The sequence below is a fragment of the Podarcis liolepis genome, assembly GCF_965112155.1.
Source record: "Podarcis liolepis genome assembly, chromosome: 11".
Lineage (NCBI taxonomy): Eukaryota > Metazoa > Chordata > Lepidosauria > Squamata > Lacertidae > Podarcis > Podarcis liolepis.
The window spans coordinates 16,682,944-16,700,389 of record NC_139565.1 but is presented as its reverse complement, the minus strand read 5'-3'; the positions used below and the strand labels follow the sequence as shown (position 1 = coordinate 16,700,389).

At 41.4% G+C, this 17,446-nt stretch overlaps 1 protein-coding gene across 1 annotated transcript in view; it reads left to right on the top strand.

The window, feature by feature from the left end:
* MEGF10 (multiple EGF like domains 10) overlaps nt 1–16,717 on the top strand; it is a 120,502-nt gene extending 103,785 nt beyond the window's left edge. Inside the window, exons 17-25 of the mRNA XM_083464414.1 lie at nt 79–207; nt 3,196–3,324; nt 7,811–7,939; nt 10,636–10,872; nt 12,077–12,204; nt 12,762–12,885; nt 13,272–13,316; nt 13,682–13,888; nt 14,377–16,717. Coding sequence (XP_083320540.1) covers nt 79–207; nt 3,196–3,324; nt 7,811–7,939; nt 10,636–10,872; nt 12,077–12,204; nt 12,762–12,885; nt 13,272–13,316; nt 13,682–13,888; nt 14,377–14,537 — 1,289 coding nt within the window. The 3' untranslated portion in view covers nt 14,538–16,717. The remainder of the gene's footprint in view (nt 1–78; nt 208–3,195; nt 3,325–7,810; nt 7,940–10,635; nt 10,873–12,076; nt 12,205–12,761; nt 12,886–13,271; nt 13,317–13,681; nt 13,889–14,376) is intronic.
* The last annotated feature ends 729 nt before the right edge of the window (nt 16,718–17,446 follow it).

The following is a 17,446-nucleotide window of genomic DNA, read 5'->3' as shown; positions in this document are numbered from 1 at the left end:
CTAAACAGCAAAGTCCTATAGAGCCGTGTTATTGTTTTGCCAAATAAGACTAACTGGGGTTTTTTTTAATTGTTTCAGCTTGTCCTCCTTCCCATTGGGGCCCAAATTGTATCCATACCTGCAACTGCCACAATGGAGCTCGCTGCAGTGCCTATGATGGGGAGTGTAAATGTACACCGGGATGGACTGGTCTCTACTGCACCCAAAGTGAGTTTCCTAATATTTATCTCTGTAGTGACGTGTTAGAAAGAGTTTGCTAGTGGTAGAGAAAGTATAATCCAGGGACTCAGCTGAGAGCCAGAACAACATGCATGCACCTCTGGGTAATTTCAAATAAGGGGGATACATTCAGGAGCTGTTCGCAGGCAAGACAGCAAGTAATGGCATGTGTACACTCAAGCATAGTACAGTGGTACCCCTGGTTAAGAACTAAATTTGTTCCTGAGGTCTCTTAACCTGAAACTATTCTTAACCTAAGGTACCACATTAGCTAATGGGGCCTCCCGCTGCCGACACTGCGCGATTTCTGTTCTCATCCTGAAGCAGAGTTCTTAACCCGAGGTACTATTTCTGGGTTAGCGGAGTCTGTAACCTGAAGCGTCTGTAACCTGAAGAATCTGTAACCCAAGGTACCACTGTACACAGTATTTCATTCAGTCAGCAAGCACAGTTTGCCTTGGGACCATTTGCTGTTCCTATTGATACCAGCCAGGCATCTTCACTGTTTTCCTTTTGACCTGTAGAAGACATTCTTATTTAGACCAGCCTGCCCAGATGTTTAGAAAGCTTGTAGTAGTTTTCATTTATTTTAGGCTATTTTATTTCAGTTTTAACCTTCTTTATGTTTTTGTTTTATTTATTTTTGAAATCATTTTTATTTGGTTTTACAAATACAAAGTTTTACACAAAGAATCAAAAAACATATCCATAAAAAGAGAATCCTCTGACTCTCAGGACTTCCTCCCATCCCCTCCATGGAGTCCCGTTTTAAACATTTAATTATTGCATATTCTTCCATACTCCAATTTTTATACCAAACCATATTATCCATGGTAATTGTTACACTACAAGTGAGATCAAAATCCTGCTAATGTTTCCATCTGCTTTCAGTGGTCTCCTAAATAACTTATAAATTTTCCCCATTCTTTTGTAAAGTTTTTTCTCTTGATTTCTGAGTTTTCCAGTCAGTTTTTCCATCTCTGCATAGTCCATCAGCTTGATTTGCCACTCCTCTCTGGTAGGGACTTTGTCTTCTTCCTATCTCTGGGCTAGTAACATCTGGGCTGCTGTTGTTCCATATATAAAGTGTCTTTTCTGTTCCTTTGGGATGTCGGTACCTGTAATTCCTAATAGAAAAGCATCTGGCTTCTTAACAAAGGTTATTTTAAGCATTTCTTCCCCCCATTTCATTATATATCATCTCTCAGAAAGCTTTTGTTACCCTACAAGTCCACCACACATTTTTCTTTACATTTCCAGCAGGTATTTGTACTTGTCTGTACATATTTGCCAACTTGGCAGGAGTCCAATACCACCAGTACATCACCCTTCTTTATGTTTTAAATTACATTTGTGATTTTTAAAGTAGTAATTCTACTGCTCTGTCTTTTTTGTCAATTGCTTTGAAGCCTTTTTCTGCAATTAAGCAGTATATAAATTTAAATAAATGGAAGTCCCCTTGCACCATTGAGAATGAAGATTGTTTTGCAAGTCAGCATATTTTTCCAAAAGATCTTGGCCGCTGAGTGCCCTTCACCCACGCTTATAATAATGGCATGATTTCACTTTTTGAAGCACACAAACTCTCAGTATTGCTGGGAAGAAGCCCATGTATTTATTGCAGAGCCATATGGTTGCTCTGTGCTGCTTGAACCATCAGTGCTCGGGGTTTTTTTGCTTGCTGGTTTTGAATGACGATCTCTCTATGTGTAATTAGGGATGGGGGGGGGATTCACTTGGGCAACAATTTGAAGCAAACTGACCTAATTTGCCTAATTGTATGCGGACAGGAATGTCGCTGTCAGTCAGATTGTGCACTTCTCCAAATTTTGCAATGCAGTTTCAGTTCTAAAGAAATGAACATAAATATGCTATTTAGCAGATAAATATGTACAAAAATGTATATTTTAGGAGACACACAAAGTGCATATTTTAGGAAAAGATGAGTATAATCTAAATGCTATTATTTGTGAATTTCTGTAATTTTTAAAAGTCCACCAAATAACAAAAGTGGGACAGAACAAATTGGCACAAAATAAAATTGGCTGAGTCTAGCATCTCTATGTATAATAAGTCTTCAGGTTGAAATGGAATATTTGTGTGGGATCCCCTCCTCTGTCTTGTGCACCAGAATTCTCTTTAAGATATACAGTGGTACCTCAGGTTAAGAACTTAATTTGTTCTTGAGGTCCGTTCTTAACCTGAAACTGTTCTTAACCTGAGGTACCACTCTAGCTAATGGGGCTTCCTGCTGCTGCTACGCCGCCAACGCATGATTTCTGTTCTCACCCTGAAGCAAAGTTCTTAACCCGAGGTACTATTTCTGGGTTAGCGGAGTCTGTAACCTGAAGTGTCTGTAACCCGAGGGTCCTCTGTATGCCCAAAGAATGGCATTACAGTGGTACCTCGGTTTAAGAACAGTCCTGTTTACGAACGATTCGGTTTATGAACTCTGGAAAACCAGAAGTAATGTCCCAGTTTGTGAACTTTACCTCGGTCTAAGAACAGAATCCGAATAGTGGAAGGGCACCGGTGGCGGGAGGCCTCATTAGGGAAAGCACGCCTCGGTTTAAGAACGGACTTCTGGAACAGATTAAGTTGATAAACTGAGGTACCACTGTACTGAAAAGTTATCCCTTTCTCTTCTTACTTGAAATCCCACTGGCATTACATTGAAAGTCTAAGGAAGTAGTAAGAATCACAGCACTGTATTATGTATACTTACCTGGGGCTAAGCACCTTTAAACTCAGTAGGCCTTGCTTCCCACTAAATTTGCACTGTAAGTCCCGCTACTTTCTAAGTAATGTGACCAATATTATTCACATAATCACTTCATATCTTGTTTGGCAAATGAATTGGAAAGTATAAATTCTGTGTGTCAGTTATGGTAACATTCAATATATTATTAAAAAGCCACAAAGCTAGTTTTAAGTATAGGGTGTTTTATTTTCTCTCTTTCTTCCTTTCTCCTACAGGATGTCCTTTGGGGTTTTATGGAAAGGACTGTGCATTAATCTGCCAGTGTCAGAATGGAGCCGACTGTGATCACATCTCAGGGCAGTGTACATGTCGCACAGGATTCATGGGAAAACACTGTGAACAGAGTATGTTGGCAACAAGGTCCTTGTATATAGTGAAGGGGAAATGCATAAGTGGATTAGATCTTACAAAGCTGTTTTTCATACTCAAGACAAAGCCAAGACTGTGAAAATTCCATATTGACAGCTAGTGAAGGTTTTCTGTAAGACACACCCATAGTATAGGCTTGCAACTCGGTGTTACGCATATTGAGTTAAGTGAAACTGAATGCATAGTAAGTGGTTGAGTCAAGACTTCGCCTTGCGAGGCTCCTGCAGTTCACAGATTTGGTGGAGGGCCCTGGTGACTTTGCTAATTTCCCCCCATCTCTCTTGAAATCAATGAAACTAAAAGTAGATAGGTCTGGAGGGTGGCAACACAAGAACAGGGCCTTCTCTGCAGTGGCTCCCCATCTGTGGAATGCTCTCCCCAGGGAAGTTCGCTTGGTGCCTTCATTATGCACCTTTAGGCGCCAGGCAAAAACGTTTCTTTTTAACCAGGCCTTTAGTTGATTGGATTGGGGTTGTTTTTTTTAATACTGTATTTTGTGGGTTTATATTTTGATTTTGTTCTGTGAACTGCCCTGAGACCTCTGGGTATAGGGTGGTATATAAATTCAATTAATAGTAATAATAACACTGGGCAACAATTTTTCACTTTTTGAATGTTGTCTAGATTTCTACAACTGATTTAGGGTATTTTTGCACTGCTGAATCAGGAAATGGCATCCATTTCTCTCCATCAGGTCAGGTTTTTGTGCTATGTTGATTTGAAAAAAATCAGATCTTGTGACAAAATCAATTACATTTTTGTTGCATTATCAGCTGATTTTTGTCAACACATATCATCCTAAATATGTTTTTAAGAGAAAAAAATGTTTTTCCAACAACATATATTGATTACCTGATAGAAACATTGATTACTGTAAACTGAATGGTGGGCATTGATAAAGGTAAGTACACGTAAATTGCATGTTGCTTCACCATTTTTCAAACTTCAGGGCTTGAACTTCCATTTCTTGGAACTCCTGGAATGCTCAGCAGCACGGAGGTCTCTCTTCGTAGTCCAACAGTAGTCAGCCATCATGACTGCGTCCCAGCGACCCTGATACCTGGTCTCCATCTCTTTCATGTCCTGATGGAATCTCTCCCCCTGCTTGTCACTCATTGAACCCAGGTTCTCAGGAAACCGGCCCATATGTGAAAATAGGTAGTGCATCTTGACGCTCATGTTGCAGCCCAGGTTTCTGAAAGCAGTCAGCAAGTTGTTGACAAGTTCTGCGTAGTTTCTGGCCTTATTGTTGCCAAGAAAGTTCTTCACTACCAGAACAAATGCCTTCCACGCTTCCAGTTCCACTTCGTTCATTGAGTTTCCGAACTCTGGATCTCTGATGAGCTGACGGATCTGAGGACCGTCAAAGATGCCAGCTTTCAACTTCTCCATGGTCAATCCTGGAAAAGCCTGGCACAAATAAGTGAAGCAGTCACCATCCTTGTCCAGAGCCTTGGTGTACTGCTTGATTAAGCCGAGCTTGATGTGCAGCGGTGGGAAGAGTATTCTGTCTCTGTCCATCAGAAGGTCGTTGATGACGTTCCTTTTTCTGCAAGGCACCAGTTCCTCCCGCACAGGCCAGTCCTTCTTCGTGTAATGCTGAGCACGGTCCCTACTATCCCACATGCACAGAAAACATGGGTACTTGGTGAAGCCAGACTGTTGTCCCAACAAAAAGTTCACCATCTTCAGGTCAACACAAATAAACCACTTATGCTGATCATAACCAATTTTCTCCAGCACATACTTCACCGCTTCATAGTTCTCCTTCAGTGTATTCGAGTGAGCCAGGGGTATAGAGGCAAACTGGTTGCTGTTGTGTAGCAGAACACATTTCAGTGATCGGTTGCTGCTGTCAGTGAACAGTCTCCAATCTTTGGGTTCGTACTGTGGCACTCCAAGCTTGAGCAGAAGCTGCGCAATATCTGCACAGTACACCAAGTCCTTCTCTTCCGAGAAAAAACGGAGGTACTCTTGATGCCTGTTGTGGAAGAAGCTGATGCGAGCACTGTCAGAGAGGAGCTTTTTTTCCTTCAATCTGGATGCCAACAGTTTGGCAGAGTCCTTTGACAATTCTTCGTGGGGTGGCTGCCCCATTAACTTAGTTTTGATCCTCCAACTTTATGCTTTGCCGTACCAATTTATGGAAGATTTTGAGGTTTTATGACTTCAAACTGATCCCTTTTCGACATAATCACCCAGAACTATCGGACCTGAATACTTCTTATCATTAAAATAATCATTTCCAATCAAAAGAATTATTCAACATGGCATTTTACCCCCACCAACTTCTTCTAAAATGCTCCACACAAGCATACATGTGAACAAAAACGTAAAAAAACGACATGTGGCCATAGCTCAAAAACATGACCTGATTTAGCAAAACCAATGTGATTTTTGGATTCAGCGCATCAGATTCGTCCTAAATCAACTGAAAAAACGCAGACAACAAATTTGTTGTTGACCAGTTTAAATAATAGTAATAATAATAATGATGGTGATGATGATGGTGATGATGATGAAGAAATGCTTGAGGCTGCAACCCTAACCAGAGTCACAGGGAAGTAAATACCATCCAGGCAAATAGAGCGTACACGTATAAGATTGGGCTTGGGGGCTTGTACTCCAACAGAACCCAGCCTGTCTGCACACCATACATTTAAATCAGATAATACATTTAAAGCACAAAAAATCTTGGCAACTGTAGTTTACCCCTCACAGAGCTACCATTTCTTGCCCCCTTTAGAAACTGCAGATGATACTTTTTGGGGGGGAAGTCATGTGCTTTAAATATATGGCATGTATGTAGGACTGTCTTAGTAGATTGTGTTCAGGATTGTAAGAACTTCTAGAAGACCACTGGTGACTGTTGATATCCTTTTTTAAAGAGTTACTTTTGTTTCATTGCTTTGAGAATAATTATTTTTTGACACACTGCGAAGAGGAAGCAATTCACTATAATTATGCTATTTTTTTCTTTTAAAATGTGCATTTCGGGGGTACAAAATGTTTACAGTTAATAGCCAGGAGACTGAACTTCAATCTGAATAAAACATATCTACCTAGGCATAACTTGTAAAATAGGTGGTACCACAAGAAAAACTGAAGAAGTTGTTTTTGTTCTGTGAGCTTGCCTGGTTTCTTAGCCGTCTAACTCTCTGGATTTGAGTGGCGCTTTCTAAGCAGCACAGTGTCAGCTTCCCTCTGTTACTGAATAAATGGAACCTCTTTAAGCCCATATGCTTCAGTCATACTTGATATGCATTTGTGAACATATTTTAAACACATCGATTGGGGCTGATTTTTCTTGAACTTGCACAATGAAACACTGCCACCTAGGGATAGCCTGGGAAATCTACAAGATTTCTTACAGTAAACTATAAAAAGTACAGTAGGGAGTTTGAAAATGGCAAATTGTAGAGTTTTTAATTCTATACAAGCCAGACTTTCAAAAGAGCAACAATGGAAAATTAATTCTAGTGTTATATAACATGATGGCTGCATCCTAATTTGGGAACATCTAAAAGTTTCATTAAAAAAATAAAATAAAATAAATTTATTCCGTAAGCATATTACATTAAATCATAATACATTTAATGTCTTATTCATTGGCCTTTCTCTAGAAAACTGCAGAACACCTGGAGATGAAATTGTCTGATGTGTTGCAGCAAAGCTCTTTAATCGTATGGTGTGCTGCCGCCTCATTTTCCATTGCTAACCAATTAAAGATCTCAGTTACACACAGTTCTGATTTACTAAATCATGGTTACCGTTACTGAGAGATTTCAGCTGAGCACAAACTGGAATAGGCTAAAAGGGGTGGGTGGCAGTGGCGTAGCGTGGGGGCGCCAGGGGTGCCGGCCGCACCGGGCGCAACATTTGGGGGGGCGCGTTTGGCCGGCCCTCCTGGAGGAAGCAGGAACCCCACTGTCCTCGGACCTCCTCTGAAGGCTGGCGGTGGGGCGGAGAGACCTCCTCCCGCCGCCAGCCTTCGGAAGGCTGCTCTGAAGCCTGGCGGTGGGGCGGAGAGACCTCCTCCCGCCGCCAGGCTTCGGAAGGCTGCTCCGAAGGCTGGCGGCAGGAGGAGGGCTCTCCGCCCCACCGCCAGGCTTCGGAAGGCTGCTCCGAAGCCTGGCGGCGGGGCGGAGAGACCTTCTCCCCGCGCCAGCCTTCGGAAGGATGCTCCGAAGCCTGGCGGTGGGGCGGAGAGACCTTCTCCCCGCGCCAGCCTTCGGATGGCTGTCCTGAAGACTTGTGGTGGGAGCAGTGGCGTAGCGTGGAGGGTGCAGGGGGCCTGCTGCACCTGGCGCAACATCTGGGGGGGCGCGGAAGAGACTCGAGTGCTAAAATCCACGGGTTAGGGGGCGCAAATTACTTGCCTTGCCCCGGGTGCTGAGAACCCACGCTACGCCACTGGTGGGTGGGAAGCTGCAGTTCATACCTTGTTATTCTTTTTTACAGAATGCCCCTCAGGTACATATGGTTATGGCTGCCGGCAAATTTGTGACTGTTTGAACAACTCAACTTGTGACCACATCACAGGAACCTGCTACTGCAGCCCTGGGTGGAAAGGAGCGAGATGTGACCAAGGTAATATTTTCCTATAATGCCAAAATAAAAACAAGCTTTGAAATGCTGGTATTTATGCAGGGCTGCAAGAAGAATTGCAAAATGATGACAAAAATGCCACGCCTAACTTCCCCGTCCCCACCAAAAAGAAATAAAAATCTGAGAAGGAAAAAATAGGGCATTTCTTCTACTGGAATACCCTAATTAGACAAGTGGTCAGTGTTAGAAACTGAGATATGAAAGCTAGGAGCTAAATGGCACCTTAAACTAGGTTATGGGCGCAACAATGGAATGTCTAGGTGCACTTTTTAAATAGCAAGAATACAAAGCTGAAAATGAATGAACTGCAGCTAAAATCTTAGATTCATTTTTCACACGGTCTAGTCCTTCCCCTGCCCACCCCCTAATATCCTTAAGAGGGTCTCTTCTCCAGTCTTCAGATAGTAGCTGGAAGTGGGGAGGCAGAAAAAGTTCCTCCTTTGTGCAGTTTTAATCTGAAATCTTAGGTGCAGTACTGCACTCAGAGCTCAGAAATGGCCCGCACCAAAGAAATTCCCTGTCGCAAAATGCGTCTGGAACAATGAGAGTTTCGAACACTGCAAGTGGTCATGTTATGGTGCTGCAGCATGCCATTATAGGGCAATTATTTGCATATTTACGCAGACACAAGTCCCACTGCTTAATTGCAAGTATGATCAGGACTTCAGCCTAACAGTGCAATCGGATGCATATTTAGTCAGAAGCAAGTCCCGCTGTTCTAACAGGGCTTACCTATACCTTAAGGCCACAATTCTGTACCCAGTTACCAGGGAGTAAGTCCCACTTACTCCCTGGTAAGAGCCAGTGTGGTGTAGTGGTTAAGAGCGGTAGTCTCGTAATCTGGGGAACCGGGTTCGCATCTCTGCTCCTCCACATGCAGCTGCTGGGTGACCTTGGGCTAGTCACACTTCTTTGAAGTCTCTCAGAGTGTTTGTTGTGGGGGAGGAAGGGAAAGGAGAATGTTAGCCGCTTTGAGATTCCTGAAGGGGAGTGAAAGGCGGGATATCAAATCCAAACTCTTCATCCACTGAACTCAGCAGGCTTGTCGATCAGAAGGTCGGCGGTTCAAATCCACGTGATCGTGTGAGCTCCTGTTGCTCTGTCCCAGCTCCTGTCAACCTAGCAGTTCGAAAGCACACCAGTGCAAGTAGATAAATAGGTACCGCTGTGGCAGGAAGGTAAACGCCGTTTCCGTGTGCTCAGGCTTCCGTCACGGTGTCCTGTTGCGCCAGAAGCGGTTTAGTCGTGCTGGCCACATGACCCGGAAACCTGTCAGTGGACAAATGCCGGCTCCTTTGGCTTGAAAGCAAGATGAGTGCAGCAACCCAATAGTCACCTTTGACTGGACTTAACCATCCAGGGGTCTTTACCTTTTTACCTTACCTTTATTCAGAGTAGCTCCACTGGAATTAATGGGCCTAATTTAGCAATGTACATTAATTTCAGTGCTCCAAGTAAACCTTAATTGAATGCAGCCCAGAGAAACTTAATTTCTGTGTAGGCATGTATAGGATTGAGTTGTGGGCAGTTGTGGTCAAGGGCATAGCATTGTTCACCTGACTTCCCAGTGTTGAGTGCCGCTGCTGGTTACCGAGAATACGGCATGGCAGCAGAGCTAATCCAAAAATCCTGCTGGCGTGCCCCTGCTAGCATACCTGTGCCCTGCCATCTCACCTGTCTCTCTCTCAGTAACTTGCAGTGCCAGTTGGCTTTAGGAAGACAGGTGAGGAACACCATCACCCCTTTCACCACCCTGCTGATTGCTGCTGGTTGTCATATATAATAATACATATTTTTAAATTTATATCCTGCCCATCTTGCTGGGTTTCCCCAGCCACTCTAGGCGGCTTATAGCATATATAAGAACACAGCAAAGCATCAAACATTAAAAAACAAAATATCCTCTACAAGAAACAAACAAACCAATACATCAATAGAAACCAACAACAATAACAATAATAAACAGTTTACAGTTATACCCAAATTAAAATAACCACCAACGCCAACTAAACATTTAACCAACACCAACCCAACAAAAACGAAGCAGAGGAACCAAAATTAGAGCCGTTTGAAACACTTTAGCCAGTTGCCCCAACCCAAGAGCGCAAGCATGACAAAGTAATGTGGGGGGTATCTAGATCTGAATAACGAATGACCTGACTTCTAGCTTTGATGATGTTGTGTCCTGATGGCACATGCTTTGGCGATCCTCTGATGCATACTCAGTGCATCTATCTTTCCCCCACTATTATATGCGTCTCTGATGTTATTTCCTTCTTCTTTGCAAACTTTGCAAGTAGCGACAGAACATATCAGTGCTGGTTAATGCACAAATGGTTGTAGGTATGTTTCGACTTGCAGTCTTAGGTACTTCCTTCCTACCTGCTCCTAGAAATGTACAGTATTCTAGGCTGCCTGACAAAGTGGAGTGGTAATTTGGCTCCCAAACTTAATGTTTCTGTGTGGATCATTTTGCTCGATCTTATCTGTGGCACTTGCACTTCATCAAATTGTGTGGAAATCGTCTGCATTTTATTTAACGAGTGTTCACTTTTTGCTTAGAGGATGTGTATTAATGTATTAGTGTATTAATATGGAGTAAGCCCCATTGAACATATTGAGTAGGCACTGAAGTTAAAACTACGTCTTACATGCATCTTGTCTTTCTTCTTTCCCAGCTGGAGTAATTATAGTGGGAAATTTGAACAGCTTAAGCCGCACTAGTGCTGCCATCCCTGCTGATTCTTACCAGATTGGAGCCATCGCTGGCATAATTATTCTTGTCCTTGTCGTCCTCTTCCTGCTAGCACTATTCATCATTTATAGGCAAAAGCAGAAGGGGAAGGAAACAAATATGCCTGCAGTTACCTATACTCCTGCCATGAGGGTCATCAATACAGACTACAGTATTTCAGGTAGGAACACAGTGATACAAAGCTTAATCCTGTCTATGCTGAGTGCATACTTTAGCAAACAGCACGTTTTCTCTGACTTTCAGAACTGTTTATCCTCTTTTAGCTTTATCAAGTTCATATGCTGTGTATTTTCATTCACTTGCGGGTGATTAGTAACACTTTACTATGTCAGCAATTTCTGTAGTGACACAGTGCCTATAGCAAAGACTCTATGCAAGCAGTACCCCTTATCTGTTTATTTATTTTTATTTTATTTTATTATTAAATTTGTATACCGCTCTATACCCATAGATCTCAGGGCAGTTCACAACATAAATACTTTTGTATATTAAACTATTTACCGTATATGCCGCCTTTCAGCGCAAGTCTCTCCAAGGGATAGGTCGCTCAGTAGAACACGAGGCTCTTAATCCCAGGGTTGTGGGTTCGAAACCTACGACTGGCGGAGGATTCCTGCATTGCAGGGGGTTGGACTTAGATGATCCTTACAACCCTATGATTCTATGATTCTAAAAAATGTTTTCGCCAAGTTTGCCCATGGTTTTTGGCTACAATAGACGCTGTCAAACATGGCTAGCCAAGGACTGTACCCATCAAGATGCTTATCAGAGAATCACTCTACCATTTTGCATTCTGGCTTAAGGAAAAAGCTGGTTAGCCTTAACTGAAGTTAATATTCCTTCCAGTAAACTTTCAACTGTGGTTAAAGGAGGAAGGAGAAATTTAACTCAGGGAAGTGGGAAGGCTGTGTGAAAAAAAGTGCCGTAAATTTCCCCAAGGCTGACTCCCAGCATGCGAAGCAGGGAGAAATTAGCAGGATACCAGTGTTCTGTGTGGCTTGTCTCATAGAAACCGTTTGGAGAGGGAAGACAACATATCCGTTTTTGTCTGTATCCTGTTTAAGAGGTTGGTGAAACAAGCAGACAGCAGTGGCTGAGAGACTATAAGTAGCTTGAGGAGAAAGAGAAGATATATAGAGACACAAGAAAGACAGGAGATTCCTATCAGTCAAAATCTGAAAGGCAGTGGGATTGTATCATATAGAGAAAGATGCATTTTAGGAACAGAAGAACAATCTGTATTGATCATATAAATCCATATTGTATTTTAATTCTAGGCGAACTGTTGGCTTGTTCTTCAACATAGTTGCGTAAGGCCAAGGAGGAGCAATGACGCAGCACTCACTTTTTCATTCCTTTCACAGAGACGATGCCTCACAGTAATGGTGGCAATGCTAACAGCCATTACTTCTCCAACCCAAGCTATCACACTCTAACGCAGTGTTCAAACCAAGTGAATGCCAACAACATGGACAGGATGACTTTGGCAAAGGTAAAAATATACATTAGCTACATACTTAAGGAATGTTGTTCCTGGTATGTTACATGTATAAAAGGTATGGGGACCTGGGTGGCGCTGTGATTTGAGTCACTGAGGCTCTTGGACTTTCCAATCAGAAGGTCGGCAGTTCAAATCCCCGCGATTGGGTGAGCTCCTGTTGCTCTGTCCCAGCTCCTGCCAACCTAGCAGTTTGAAAGCACACCAGTGCAAGTAGATAAATAGGTACCGCTGCGGCGGGAAGGTAAATTGCATTTCCGTGTGCTCTGGTTTCCATCACAGTGTCCTGTTGCGCCAGAAGCTGTTTAGTCATGCTGGCCACATGACCCAGAAAGCTGTCTTTGGATAAACGTCGGCTCCCTCAGCCTGAAAGCGAGATGAGCGCCACAACCCCATAGTCACCTTTGACTGGACTTAACTGTCCTTTACCTTACCTTTACATGTATAAAACACCATATCTTTTTATTTGCACTACAGTTGCTCTCTCTATGACAAATGTTGCTGAGCCGTTGCCATCTTCATTCTCTGCCTTCTGTCTTTATTTGAAACAGTCAAACAACAACCAACTGTTTGTGAATCTTAAAAATGTGGATTCTGGAAAGCGAGGCCCTGTTGTGGACTACACAGGAACCCTACCTGCTGACTGGAAGCATGGAGGCTACCTCAATGAGCTTGGTACAGAAATAATAATAATAATAATAATAATAATAATAATAATAATAATAATAATGCCAGTTTTGTGCATCACAATTTGTATTTTATGGGGGAAAGACAACATGCGTCATTTCCATCTCTCTTTGCAAGGAGACTATGGTGATGTTTTCCAGCTATCTCCCCAAGAGTATGGCTTCTGGGAATTTGACTGATATACAGGCATATCAATGCAGGCTCCTAAGATACGCAGTTATACAGACCTTAGGGTGGCAACAATGACCAACAAACTTGTGCATTAAAAATGAAAAGACTAAATTGCAATAGATTTTTAAAATGACTGTTTTGGGAATTTAACGCTGCTGTGTTTATCCCAATTTAATGCTGTTGTGCCTCTCAATATTTTACAGGAGCTTTTGGAATCGATAGAGGCTGTACGGGGAAATCTCTGAAAGGTGAGTTTTCTTACAGATCTAAATATATTGGGGCTCAGAGAATGGTCTTGGGGCATCTTATGTTGCAGCTAAGCAGCCCATGGGCCTGATCAGTCCTGCATGTGAGCTCACCGTGAGTTCCACAATAGACTGTGTTAGAAGAGCAATAAATTGGTACTTGAAAAGGAGCGTTGTGGATATCGTTTTGTTCGTTGGTTTGTTTCACTGTGTTAAAATATGAAATCCGAAAATGTCAAAGGAGATTTGCCAAAAAGCAAAAAGGTCATTTAATTTTTCAAGATCATATGCATTTTGCTTAATTTTGTAATTAAAATATATTATTCTTTGAAGAGTACAATTAAAACATTATTTTTCTGTTTTCTCAGATCTAGTAAAGAATTCTGAATACAATTTAAGTAACTGCTCCTTAAGCAGTTCTGAAAATCCTTATGCCACTATTAAAGACCCGCCAGCACTGACACCAAAACATACAGAATGTGGATATGTTGAAATGAAGTCTCCAGCACGAAGGGATTCTGCCTATGCAGAAATTAGCAACTCTGCTTCCACCAACAAGAATGTCTATGAAGTTGGTGAGTCCTGACAGAGTGTTTTGCCATCATTGTACACACAAACGCACATCCTGGAAGCGTTTCTCAAGTTAAAAATAATACATATTTTACAAAGGGTGGCTGAACTGAAAACCAGACATAAGCTCACAATGCATAATAGATGAACATATGAAAAACAGTATTTCATTCATGTCTTTATTTAGTAAAAAAAATTCTAGCCCCTTGCCCTTCATCCATATACATACTAGGGTATGTTTAATTTTGTAGTTGTAACTAACTCAGTACATATTCATGAAAATGCAAGCTTTTTCATGAATATGTACTGAGTTAGTTATTTCACAGTCTTCTTTAATGTGACTGAAGATTGTTTGATGCTGTATCAGAAATATTGAAGACCTTTAAAGTACAGAAAACCACAGTGGGACTACTACATTAATTTTCATTAAATGTTGTGATTGTTCACCCGATATCGGAGCACCAATGTGTTTGTATGTTTTTTATTATTGCAGAACCTACAGTCAGCGTTATCCAGGGAACGTTTAATAACAAGGGACCTTTCAGCCAAGATCTTTACGATCTGCCAAAAAACAGCCACATCCCCTCTCATTATGACCTGCTGCCTGTTCGCGATAGTCCTGCATCTTCAGAGAAAGACGAAAGCAGCGAATGACACCAGAGGCACATTCTGGAGCACAGCAGAGCTCTTACGGAGAACTAGGATCTAGTGATCCCTTTTCTTCTACTTCACCATCTGCGTTCAGTAAACATTTTGCTGTACATTAAACCAGGAGAATCAAACTATGGTTTGTATACACTCATGGCAGATGGATAGGTGCCAGGCTTGGAAGACCCTGTCAGTTTTTCCATTGCAATTAATGTTTAGAGAATGAAATGCCAAACCTGTACTGGCTTAAAGGTACAAGCTTGAGAACGATTCTTGTGCCAGCTGTGTTGTTCCTACAATGGACGGCAATTTTTTTTCCACTAGCTCAGCTTGCATAGTTGACATGCAGCCAAGACTGTGCAATCTACCAAATACTCACTTAGCCACGTCATCTGAGTTACTAGTTACTCTGGAAAAGAAAAGAAACCAATGCGTTGCTGGTTTTTCTTTCCACATGTAAGGAGAGATGCGGTCTTAGAGCATATCCGATTACAGTGCTGGATTGATTTGGGAAAGCCAAGGCAAAATACTTACTCCATTGCTGGTAATGGAAGTATAATACAGGAGTTGTTTTGAATGTCTGGGAATTCCTGGATAAATATGGCTAAAGATTATGTGCCACAAAATGTGTTTTTTGGCACCGGCGCTTGCCAAACGATGGGCACGATTGAGACTCACGGTTAGCAATTCCAAGTAAAGTTTCTGCTCTATGCAAGTTATAATGCATAACATATCAGCAATTGTTCCATAAACATGTGCGTTAAATGGTTTATTTTTGTCAAAATGGATTGAATGAGTGGGTAAGAGAAAAGGCAAAATGTAGTGTATGCTGTACATTTTAAATGCAAGAGAAGGTTTCAGTTTTATAAACAAGTAGCACTTGTAACATGGAATAAGAACAATGTTTGATCAATCTTTGTGCGTACTTGTTAAAAAGGCACCTTTTCTTTTTGTAATTGATTTAGGGAAAATATGCTTAAGCTGGTCTTTTGCATTGCTAATAACTTGGCACATATACCCCACATTTCATTAAGTTGTATCTCTATTTTAAAATAATGTAGTTACGTTTTCTAGTGCTTTAGAATAACAGTGCAGAAATATAATATTTTTGACCCTTGTAGTTTTGTCAATGCCCCCCCCATTATGTCTGCTTTAGAAGCACTGTTTTTTATGAAGAAGAACAATATTTAGATAATGTCAGTTTCTCCACCTGAGATAGGCTAGAAAAGTAATCTTAAACTAGTGTGTAAACTGTTGAAATTATTCAGATTTTTTTTTAAAAAAAACCTGATTTAATGTTAATGCAAGGGATAATGTTCATAACAAGAAACAGTATTAAACAGAAATAAATCAAATTATTTCCCATCAACAGTTTCAGCTAATGTTTTCACCCTAGAAGTGTCATCTTTCTGTTCCAAAGGAACATTTTGTGTGAGCCAATTTATAGTTGAAGTGTCATTGAAAGATAAAAATTGCAAAGAAATCTTTCTCTTTCCCCTGCCCCCTCTCAATGTAGACAATTTAACTTTCCATTGCTTGATTATTTCCAGCCATAATGGGAACAGAGAAAGATGTATTAAGTCTAATTGTTTATGTTTTCTTTAGTTTGCAACATCTCATTTCATCTCCATGCTACATCTGAAACCTAAAGCTGATAAGTAATGTTAGGTCTTTTAGGTTACCACCGCTGAGCATGTTAATAAAATGTTCCACTATTGGTTCTCAACCTTGGTACAATATGCTGGGTTCCCAGTACTAGATCTGTTAAATTCAAAGAACTATTGTGACTATGATCCAACAAATGGAACTGAAAACAACTACTGATGTAAAAGCTTTTCTTTTTCGCCACTATGTTTCCTGGGGCACTAAAATTGAAATATGCCCTACTTTGTTTTACTCAATGTTATTTAAGCTACTCTCCATCAAAAGGCATTGCCATAGCTTGTTTCAGCCCTTGGCATCCTGCGTCTTTACACATACTAAAGGTGTGTAATCTTTGTTGGACCATGCAAATATAAAAGACAAAAATTGAATTGGGCTTGTGGGGTGTGTTGTTTTTTTTTGGAATTTGAGCAACACAAATACCTTGCTGTAGAATAGGTTTGGTATGGTGTTGGAATAGCTCTACAATCTTTTTGTATTGTGTTACAGAAACTCACAAATAAAGCCTATCTTTCTTTTCTTTTGATGTCGTGATTACAGTTTTATTTCTAACCATCTGAAAGCCGCAAGAAATTTGTATGGCGAATTTTTATTATTTATTTATTTAATTTATATACTGCCCTATACCCGGGGGTCTCAGGGCGGTTCACAGAAGAAAATCAGGATAGAAAACCACAAAATACATAATAAAAATAAAAACAAAAAGAACAACCCAATAACCCCTTTGCCCTTGAATCCCACTTACCGTTGAAATGTCATGAATCTCCAAAGTCGGATGTCGACTGCTCACTCCAATCCCCAAAGAGCTACTGATGCAGAACTTCAAGAAAAGGGAACGTGTAAAAATAGGGGCTGCCTCTACTCCTCGTATTGCTTGCCAACTCTGCTTAGATCCTGGCAGCCCCTATTCCTCCCCTTAGAGCTCACCCCAAATCCACCCTTCCATCCTTATAGCAGTGGCTCAAATCTTTTCAGGCTGGCAGTCGAGATCTTTATTTCCCACCTGTAAAAGACCAGAGATGACAGGTGCATGGGGCTATCCACCGATCAATTACCTTATATTATTTGAAGCCCTGATTGCCAAGAATTTGTAGCAAAATACAGAGCTTTCAAAGTGCCCCTTTGTGAAGAACCCCTTGCAGGGGTGATGACAGAAGGCTTTCAATCCTCACTGGGGTTTGAAGGAGATGGGGCCGGGCACTGAAGGAGACAGACGGGTGGGAACATGCCTTCCAATTCAGCCCCCCACACTT